This window comes from Haplochromis burtoni, unplaced genomic scaffold (assembly GCF_018398535.1).
Source record: "Haplochromis burtoni strain Fernald_Lab_line unplaced genomic scaffold, NCSU_Asbu1 Contig_175, whole genome shotgun sequence".
Lineage (NCBI taxonomy): Eukaryota > Metazoa > Chordata > Actinopteri > Cichliformes > Cichlidae > Haplochromis > Haplochromis burtoni.
In genome coordinates this window covers 1,214,168-1,225,129 of record NW_024582536.1, presented here as the reverse complement: position 1 = coordinate 1,225,129, position 10,962 = coordinate 1,214,168, and the positions used below count along the sequence as shown (strand labels likewise).

The window sequence follows — 10,962 nt, the reverse complement described above, 5'->3', positions numbered from 1 at the left end:
AGAACCTAGAACTCCTGCTGACCTGCTGAGAAGACGTTTTTATTAGAAACGGGTTCAGGTGAAGTTCAAAGGAAAATCTGTTTCAGTCACAGAGGATTTGATCCGCCGGCGCGCCGAGCACAATGAGTGTGAGATCTTCTCACTGGAGGAAGTTTCTCTGCATCAGCAGGCCATCGAGAGGATCGAACACCTCGACAGGTGGTGCAAGGAGCTGAGGATCCTCTACCTGCAGAACAACCTCATCCCGAGGATCGGTGAGACGGGCCTCAGTGTGGGTAGAACCCTTTGAAGAAAGAAATGACTGCATTTTAGTGTTGGCTTGGTCTATTTACTGAAATATCACCAGTTATTATGAAAGTGAGGTCTTGAGAACAGCTGTGGTATTTATGTTTGGGCCACTACTACTTGGGCTGAGTTTAGCTGACATCAGTCAGATGTTAGATGTGTTGTCACATCATCTTACCAAGGAAAACATTCACACAGATGCTTTTGTTCTCAAAAGTCATCAGCTGCCTCTACAGGAACTTTGTGATTTTGTGTTTTTGTTCGTTTAGAAAATGTTGGCCGACTGAAGAAGCTGGAGTACTTGAATCTGGCCTTGAACAACATTGAAGTCATTGAAAACCTTGAAGGTCAGTGCATAGCGTATGTACGGGCTTTAATTCAGCGCTTGTTTTTCTGCCTGTAAACATGTAAACATGTCGCCTTTCTGTTTCCACTTCCTGCTCATCAGGCTGTGAGAGCCTGCAGAAACTGGACCTGACGGTGAACTTCGTGGGCCGCCTGAGCAGCGTGGAGTCCCTGAGACACAACATCCACCTCCGAGAGCTGTTTCTGGTGGGGAATCCCTGCACGCAGTTCGAGGGCTACAGGCAGTTTGTGGTGGCTGCACTGCCTCAGCTCAAGGTAACGTCTGAGGTGGATCCTCATCTACATCCAGAGAGGTGGAGGCTGCGGTTATTTGTTTGGGTTTACTTATTTTTTACTTATGATTGAGGCAGCTGAGCTCCGTCTGGAAGATTCTGATGACAAAGTATTTGATGAAAAAGTGTCTGCAGGGATTCAGTTAGTCGGATGTTAAAAGGTCAGAGCTGAGAACACTTCAGTGAAAGCAACAGCCAGTGAAGCTCCAGGAGAAAAATGTGTGACAGTCGTTTAAAGACCACTGAAAGCAGTTTGGTCGTCAGGCTGTGAGCTTAAACCCTGATGGAGGTTCAGAGTTTGAGTCCCAGCTCTGGCTCTGTGTCCTCAGAGTCTGGACGGGACAGAAATCAGCCGGTCAGAACGGATCCGAGCCTCGCAGGGTCTGGAGGAGGCGAGGAGGCGCGTCGCTGAGCAGGAGCAGGAATACCTGAGGAGGAGAGCTGAGGAGAAAGAGGAGGCGAGGAGAAAGGAAGCAGGAGTTGAGGAGGAAAAGAAGGAGAGGAAACCAGGCTTTGACGGCCGCTGGTACACTGACATCAACAACACAGTGTGAGTGAGAAGATAAATCGTTACTCTTGTACAGAAAGTTTCTGAGATGCTGCCATTCCAAACTGCAGTGAGACAAGATTTCACTTTTTATTAACGTCCTTGTTAATACGCATGATTATGTTGAACAAATCTGCTCTCAAACAGCAGAATATTCAAGTAAGTGAAACTGCTAAAATCAGGAGGAAGAGGGAAAAAAGGGACAAATATGTTTGCTGTGTGGACTAGATTTGGCTTATGATGAGTCACTCTCATATCTGCTTTACACTTAGAGATTTGTTTTGGAAGTAAAATATGTGAAAGTGAAATCCAGAAAACGTGATTTCAAGGAAGCTGTTGCTGATTTTTGAGGCTCAGACTGCAAACACTGTGATAACATCTTAAATTTTTTCTAAAACTATAAGGAGTCAAGATCCAGGACCTTTACTGTCAGTGTGCAGCCACAGCAAAATTACTCTTATGGAATCTTCACATGATTCATAGCAACACTTACAGGTCACCCTGATGAGTTCAGGCGAAGAGTCTTTAAACTGTCTTTACAAACTCAGTGATGACCTAAGACCTTCTGCTTTCAGCAGTCCAGAGTCAGAGAAGAATAAGGAGAACCAGGAGTTGAACGAGAACCCAAAGAACCCGGAGGAGGATGAGGAGCAAAGGGAGCACGAGTTCTGGCACACACCGTGCAGCTTCACCCCCGAATCTCGTCTGGAGGCTCACCGGCACCTGGAGGAGAAGAGGCGGGCCAAGGAGAAGTAAGTGCCGTGAGATCTGAGCACCACACCGACTTATTTACTCAACTGTTGTAATGAACTCACTGGTTAATCAGGCTGTATGAAATAATGAGGTCAGTAAGGCCCAGACAACAAATATGTGCCTTGTACAGGAGACATAAAAGAAAGCTAACAGGCTGTTTCAAAGTGTCAGCTACAAACTTCTGGGGGGGGGGTGCATGGAAGAAAAAAACACTCTAAATTTATCTTCATTAATCAAAAACATTAAAAACAGTTACTTGTGTGACGTAAAACACATGCTCATTTTCATATGGTGTTTTTTTGGATGCAATTCACTAGTTCAGCCACCAGATGTCTCTATAATCACACCTGAAAACTCCACAGCAGCCGATCCCGAATGGTGGGATTTCTGTGCCGGTCAGAGATAAATTAGAGGCGTGGCTTATATTTAGAGGTGTGGCCCCTGTGTTTGACAGGTATGCTTGTGTGCACTTTTTGTAATTACCCTCATGCGCACATTTTAACTGAAACTTTCACCATTAGGGGGCAGCACTTTGCTTTGTGTTGTGTGCCACTGTTTTTAACTCTTCTTTTTTAGCCGTTCTTCAAGACATTTTCTTTTTCATGTTACTCTGTTAGAAAAGAGTGTGCTATTAATGACTTTCCTCTTTAAATAAAGGTTATACTGACTCGCTGCACCACCTTGTGGTACAAAGTAATACTATAAAACAAGTACAGCCTGGCCTTAGTTCAGCTTCAGGCAATCTCTCTTCAGCACAATACAGAAATGCTTTGAACAAAAGTCATAGCTGTTGTTTCTTCATATTCTTTTGAAGCTTTTAAATATTAAATTAATCACAGAAGTTTCACAATAAAGATATTTAATGTGATTATTGAGTTTCCTGTGCAGTTAATGGTGCTAACAGACCATCATCCATGTCGTGAATGAAATTCTAGTATTCTGTCAGGAGTGTGTGATGCACCTGTGCAGGCTGTAGACGCAGCTGGTTGTTCAAGCTGATAATTTAGCTGTTCCAACCTCGTGTCCAAATATCATCACTTCCAGCTAAAAAACGCTAATGTAGACGCTTCAAGATGGGTGATGCCACGATGGCTGACGGGCAGGATGAGTCTGCGGTCCAGCTCGGACTGTCAGGTTAATGAGGAGCTCTCAGACGAACAAAGTGTTCTGTACCCGAGGCGAGGCGGTGGCGTCAGAGAGACGAGCGGGTTCAGGCGGTCAGGGAGGATTTTGTTCTGTTGTGTTTGTGACGAATGACTCGGCCAGTGAGCTCGAAGGTGCCAATAATCCTGAGTGATTTACATCCAGGTGTCAGAGCGGGACTGACTGATGAGACTCAGTGGCGACTGTTTACTGAAATCTGTCTAAAAATACCGACCCTGAAGCCCCGAAGCCTAAATATACAACAAACAGGCGTTAGAGGAACAATATTCTAACTAAAGAAGAGTTTGTACAGTCTGCAGTGTCACAGCTTCTGATCTGTGCTGCTGCACATTTAAAACTGCAGCTGGAGGAAGAATGAACAAAGAAGAAAAAAGCCTGAATTCAAACACGAAGACGCTTTAACATCTTTAAAACACATAACAGCAAAGTGTGCAGTGGAGTTAATAAAGAGAAACAGGAGACGATGGAAGCTGCACTGTCACTGAACTGTTAGCATGTTAGTGAAATTAGCAGGTTTATATTACAGGTTATGTGTAATGTTGCTGACTTTAATGAACACTGATGGATTATATACTTTTTTTTAATTCAAGCTTTTGGGCCTCTGAACGTCTAGTTTAAATAAACTCTTTGAGTTAAAGCTGAAAGTCTGCACTTCAGTCTTATCCTGAAGAGGAAACAACATAAAAAACGCCTGTCCAGATATTTATGGACCTAACTGCATAAATGTAAATGTTTGATGTCATTTACAAACGATAAGGAGCATTTAGAGTCTAAAATGTCCAGATTTTCCAGTAAATTATTAAGTTTTAGGGATTCATATGTTCTGTATGTAAAGCATGGACTGTGTGTTTACACTGTATACTCGGTCTGTGAAGGTCAAACTGCCCAGCTGCCGCCGCACACTCTGCAGACTAATGACTCACACTAAAGACATAACTGGGGCATTTTGAGGTGTTTCAGGGCAGATTTGCTGACGTGTTCGTGGTTTTGATGTTGTGGATGTTGTTGATGTCAGACGGCTGTAGAGCGTGAGCCGGTGGTTCGTCACATCAGTCGTGTGGGTGAAATGACGGCGGTTTGAGTCCCGTCAGTTTCAGAGCTGACAGCACAGAAAAATTAACTGTGTGAATACTGAGCTTCCTTTTGGTCTGCTTTAAATTCCTGTTTATAGATTTTATGCTTTATATGATATAATATATTATATATATATATGTGTGAACATGGACCAGAGGTACGGTGGCCCCGAAAGGTCAAATGTACTAGAACTTAAGAAAACACCAGCAAACAGAAAAATACTTCAAAAGCAGACAAAACACAAACGAAATAGGAAAAAACAACGGAGATTAAAAACAAACAAACAAACAAAATCCCAGCTGTGGAAGTGACGATGAAAAACATGAAGGATGGAGACATTGACGATTCATCAGTGTAAAGTAAGAAGAAGCTGCAAGGTTGTGTGTGTTTCAATCACATGATTCATTTACTATTAGCTGTTTACTGTTAGCCTGTCGCTCCTGCAGCCGGTCCGACACGTTTTTGTCTCCCCAAAAACACTTCTGCTGTGTTTTGTGTGATTTTGCAGCATTTTAGTATTTGATGGTGTTTTTTTAAGTTGCAATGGATTTGACCTCTCAGGGCCACCGTACAGAAGCCACACGTTTTAAACACACTCCGGACAAATTAAAGTTACAGCTCTCTCTGTTTGCTGTTAGGTGAAGGCTTCAGACTAACTGCTGATAAAATGGCAGAGGCGTGCTTGTAAAAGGACTTTGATTTCAGGCACCTGAGTTAATCTGATGAGCTGTGATTAGCTGATTATACACGAACTCTCTTTAAAATATCGCTGCTGACTGTTTCCTTTGCAGTGGCCCTACTCGTCCAAGCCACTCGTGTCTTCTGCTTGTACACCAATCAGATTACAGCGCTGGTCTGTCATGAGTCTAATTATTTTGCTGTAATTAGTGCTCACCTGTAAGGTGACCCTCTTACCAGGGTGTTAATTGAGTATGTGTAGTGTGTTAAACATCTGCTTCTCAAAGTGTTTCTGTCTTACACACACACACACACACACACACACACACACACGCACACACACACACACACACACACACACACACACACACAGATATCAGCCTGCAGCTGTGAGGTTTCCCTCACTGAGAGCAGCCCAGTCAGAGTGCAGAGGCTCAGAAATGCTGATTATTTCAGTTTACAGTGAACGCTCCTCTGTGGGAGAAAAATGGTGCAGATTAGCTGGAAAATCACAGATTTTTGTAACCATGTGTGTGGTTTGTGTTGCACTTTTTACGACTTTATTACAGCTTTGTGAGTTTTTTGCAGCCAGGTTGATGTCTTCCATGTGAGAGACCGGTGGCAGTGACAGTCTGCTAGCACCAAAGCAGTAGGACGGAGGTTTTCAGTGTAGCATCGCGTTCCACTTTGTGACTAATTTTACTTTCCGGACTGCCAGCAACCTTCAGCAACCACTCTCAGCAAATACACATCAGTTTGTAGACTGGAGGTTGCCAGCTGGTCTCCACGCCTGTCTCCCTGTGAAGACCCTGGACGGGACTAATATGTGCTGGAGAGCTTGTGTCTCAACTGGATTGGGAACAGGATTTTTGTCATCCTGGAAGAATCAGAGGAGGTGGCTGAGGAGAGTAAAATCTGTCCATGTCTGAATAGAGATAAGCAGAATAAAATGGATGAATTGATGGTAATAAACACTTGGATCTGTGTGATGTCACTGAGAGCGGATATCCCTAATATGGTAATCAGAGGCACACAGCTCCGCCTACTTTTAGTTTGTGTCTTCTTTTAAGGATATAGACACTTTAATGAGGTTTTCATTCAGTGCCTCTGTGTTTAAAAAGATTGTCCTGACTGTCTGTCCTCTGTGGAGCTTTTACCTTCCTCAGGTCATTGCAGTGTCCTTGAGTGAAGGTTGAATTCCTCCCTTTTCCTTCCTGTTTGCAGTCATTTGAAGATCCTCGTGGTTTGAGGAATATAATTTTCATTCTCGCTCTTCTTTGTTTCCATGATTCGGTCTTGTGGAGGCAGAACTGTAGCTGTGATTAGAGACCATCCAGAGAAACTTGACATGTAATAGACGTGCAGAATAATAAACACACAAAGCCTGCTCCTCTGGGGTCGCCCCGAGCTTCCAGTTCACAGGGTGATGAATCCCGCTGCAGGCTCTGAATATTAAATCACCACCTCTGGTCACCAGGAAAACATTCAGCGTCTCTTAGAGGACAGAAGGCCAAAAAGCTCCAGTGATTCTATTTGTCCACCTGTTCATTACAGTTAAAATGCACGTAAACATGTTTGTCACGTGGTCATTCCTCCAACTTTGTTCTCTTCGTTTACTTTGAAGTGAGGATGTGAAAAAATGCAGATGTTACAATGACAGTGTGTCTTTTTTATTCTTTGGAGTGTTTCAGAGATATAAGTCAGGATTACTGCCAATAAAATAACTCTTCCAGCCAGCATCATCAGCAGGATTTAAATTCATAGTATGCTCGTTACCCCCGAGATCTTCAGCCTCGTAAAGAGATGAAGGAGCTCAGCGCTGGCCTTAGATCTGTGCAGATGTCGCTATGACAGCCTCCATGGTTCAAGTTAGCAGAGCCTTTTAATCTTTACATCACTGTGCTTGTTTTTATAAAGCCTTAAAGATGAAAAGTACTTTTTGTTTTCTAATTTCTGAGCTATTTAATCACTAAATAAGATGCAAAATAAGCCCTGATGCAGCACCTCATGTAATCTGAGAAACAGACAGGCTCTGTGGATTCTTGTCAACATAAAATAAAAGCTTTTCTATCCAGTGAGAGAAACTGTGAGGTCTTACTGGATAACTAAGTTCCAGTTTTTTTTGAAAATCTTGTCAATAATTTCCTCTGTGATCTTAAACAAAGAGCTGGGTGTCGTTTCCAGGCGGCACAGAAACATCAGACTTTGTGTTTCAGTAAAACTTGTTGAGTTCTGCCGTCGTGGCTCCTGTGACGTAAACAGAGAGTATATCTCAGGATAAAACGAGGTTTCACAGCACTGAGGCTGGTCCAGGATCAGTGGATGCTGTAATAAATTGGCTGTTTGCACAGCGAGGCCTGACACATCTGCTTTACTTGGTCATTTTTCCGCTTTAGGCAAAGGTTTAAAAAAAAACCTTTCTATCCACCGTCCGCTCGTCTCGCTGACCTGTGGACGCAGCGCTGACTCACAGCGTTTAGCTTTCATAACACCTCGAGCCACAGAGTCACAAACAGCTGAGCTGTGTATGACGAACACTGTGGAAGTGTCCCGCTGCTTAATCTCTGCCCACAGGAAACGCTTCACATCAGCCCAGAGGTGTTTCAGCGTGTCGGGCTTCTCTCACATCCTCTCCTCTTCATTTGTTATGTGAGATGTTAAATCTGCACAGTCTCGAAATGTATGCCGATAAATGTAATCCAGCCTCAGTCGTTTGCTGAGGATGGTTGGATTTAGAAGATGTGAGGTTACACCTGTGGATAATCCTGGTGTGATACAGGTGATAGTCCACCTACTTATCCACATTACAGCAGCATCCCTGGCCAGCGCGCTGTCCAAGCAGAAAATCAGGTTGACACGGCGTTGCCGTTTTTACCGCCTCCTCACGCACGGCTGTCAGAGCGCGCTGACTTCATGCGTGCAGTCGGGCCGTCACCGGATTGTCAGGAAAGATGAATTTCCTGGTCCTGAGGTGGATTCTGCGATAAGGTCAGCCGGGAGACGGGCCCATGTTAAATGGCTGCTCTGTTCGTCTGAGAGGAGGGAAAACACCACACAGAGATGTTGCCTGGCTGGTGTTTATCCATGACAGTATAGACAGCCCTAAGTTTGTTACTGACCCTCTTTTAGCCTCTTTCATCTCCTCCAACTCTACAGGGAACTAACGAGACCACTAAATGCACCAGTGCGCCTGTTTTCTGCTACAAGCAGTTTACTGTCAGAGTCTTTTCTACCTGATGCAGGTAAAATGACGACTTTGGAGCAGTTAAAGTGAACCAAAACAGTGATGCTGAAACCAGATATCTAAGATCACTGTTGTCTTTTGTTTACAGAGTAAAGCAGTAGAGTAACAACACTGCGTTTAGTTTGCTCCAAATAAGAAAACACAAACACCTAAACGTCCATTTTACAGTTCAAACCTCAAACTGGAAAAGCTGCACAGAGCACATCCAACCATCCGTCCATCTTTTTCCACTTCCAATGAATTTGAATTCAATTCAGTTTTATTCATATGTTGATAAATGACAACAGTCACCTCAGGTGCTTTATATTCTAAGGAGCGACCCAACAATTTAAAGTTACCTTAAAATATTGATCTGTTTTAGTGCTGGTGTCTTCTTGGTGTCGAGCTGTATTTGAGCTGTTGTGTAATCGTGGTCTGTGGCTCTCACAGCTCCTCTATGATGGATGACTTTGCCCGTGTGCTGTGTGTCACTGTAACAGCAGCAAACAGATGTTGGGTTCAGAGGTGCTGCAGCACCTTACTGTCCTCCGCGTGGGGAATGCAGCTGTGAATCCGGCATGGATTTGGACTTCTCTGCGGGCCGCACGGCTAACTGAGCGCTGTCTGAACAGATCGCCCTCAGCTCTGGAACTGTCACCTCTGACGTCCCCATTACTCTGCTCTTTGACAGATGCACCCTTAAAAAGATAGAAGTTATGGGTTTACAGCTCAGGCAGCCACACTGGGACCTTGACGAGTCGACAGTATGTGGCATCGAGGGAAAAGCTGCTGTTTGAACGGAAAGTGATGGAGATGCTCATTCTGTTTGGATAATTTCTGTCAGCCTCACCTCAGACTAACACCACCACATCCAGGAAGTGACTGAAATATGAAGGAAGCAGTCATAATTTTGGACTCCAGTGGAAGTCAGAGTCCCGCGTCATTAAACCCCGACTGATGCTGAAGGAAAGCCCAACATGAAGCTCTTAGAGTCTAAAATCATCACTTTCACGCTCACTTTGAACCATTAAGGGAGCCCTCGGTCCTGAGTGGAAGCAGTGTGTGCACCTGAAACAATCAGATGGGCCAAATCAGTAAAACTGTCTAATCAGCTATAAAAACAAACCGAGAAGATAAAGCGTCCATTTATAAACCTAACAGTTAGAGCACTGTCACAGAGGCAGCATTCACCCTCTCTCTGTATATTCACACATTTCAGAGACCTGCTAAGCACTTCCAGGAACTCTCTGAAGTCTGCGTGACCCATGTGACGACCTCGCCTTCTGAACCCCGCTGATTCGACTCTTATAATTCGAGGGCCGTCACACAGATGACCACGAGGCTTCTCCACAGCTTCACTTAGACTCATTATCGCTCGCTCCAGCCAACCACTCCAATAAAAACCACGACCTGACATCCTCCGGTTCAGCACATCGAAGCCTCCTCAAGCACGCCGTCGCCCCCTCTCCTGCTTCCCTCCCTCTCCTTGGCTGATGTACGGCTGCGGAGGTCGCGGCGGCCGACCCTCTGCAGAGCGCTAAACACTCACCCACCTGGACTGCTGACAGGTTCATCTGCTGCTCGGTGGGCCTAATAGACAGGCTGATATGAGGTGTGTGTTTCCCCGTCAGCGCTCGTGTCGCCGTCTGCTTCTCGCAGCTAATTGAGCGACCGGTTGTGCGGCAGATGGTGATGAGAGCACACCGAAGCGACTTTTCTCAGTCTTTAGTTTTTCCACATCAATAATAATAATAATAATAATAATAATAATAATAAAAAACTAATAATAATAATAATAATAAACTAATAATTTTAGCTTACAGCTACTGTTAAGCTACACTTAGCAAACGGTTTTACTGCTAGCAAAACATTTAGCTGATAATTTCCAGTTTTTTATGTTTAATGGTTTTAGCTAGCTGTTTAAGTGTTCAGCTGTTTCATTTCTTTATCCGTATTTTTAACTGGCAAATTCAACTTATGCGCTTTTTCACAATCTTATGTAGTTATTTAAAATTTTTATACTTCATGTTTAGCCGCTAATTTAATTTCTTTTTTCATATTTTTAACTTCCATAATAATTTCCACTTTTGTTTATAATTTTGATGAGCTATTTCCGATGTTAATCTGATATTTCTGTATGAAGCTAAAAGTTTTGTTTCAGTTTTCAGGACAAGTGAAGAGAATAATTTGTTAGCAAGCACCTTTTTTTTAAATTTCACACTTTTAGAGCTTTTATATCATACCTGTTTGAACCGTTCATTCTTTTGCCCTTTTATATTGCAGCTACCACTTTTTGGCTCACGCCTCTTCAGGCTCACTCAGATTAATCGGTAGTTTCTTTTTTGTTGTTGTTGTTTTTCAGATTATTCCACATAATCTTGCTTGGTGTTGAACCTGCAGGGGTTTTTCGCCCTGTGTTAGGCAGGTTAAACTACGTTCATACTGACTTCATGACTTTCAGCCTTCGAGGTGCCTGCACTGCTGTGTTTCCAGGCTTCAGCCTACACAAACATACTCCATTACACATTATATTTCTTTTTCTAAGGATGCTCCTGGAGGGGAGGGCAATCTTTGATCTCCAAGGTACTATGACTCCAGGT

At 43.7% G+C, this 10,962-nt stretch overlaps 1 protein-coding gene across 2 annotated transcripts in view; it reads left to right on the top strand.

The window, feature by feature from the left end:
* Nucleotides 1-10,962, top strand: part of dnaaf11 (dynein axonemal assembly factor 11) — a 29,205-nt gene that overhangs the window by 2,130 nt on the left and 16,113 nt on the right. Inside the window, exons 2-6 of one of the 2 annotated variants that reach the window (XM_005934098.3) lie at nt 87-254; nt 555-632; nt 734-906; nt 1,253-1,473; nt 2,049-2,222. In XM_005934098.3, the coding sequence (XP_005934160.1) occupies nt 87-254; nt 555-632; nt 734-906; nt 1,253-1,473; nt 2,049-2,222 (814 nt within the window). Of the gene's footprint in view, nt 1-86; nt 255-554; nt 633-733; nt 907-1,252; nt 1,474-2,045; nt 2,223-10,962 lie in introns of both variants that reach the window. The other variant, XM_005934097.3, reaches the window with a different exon arrangement.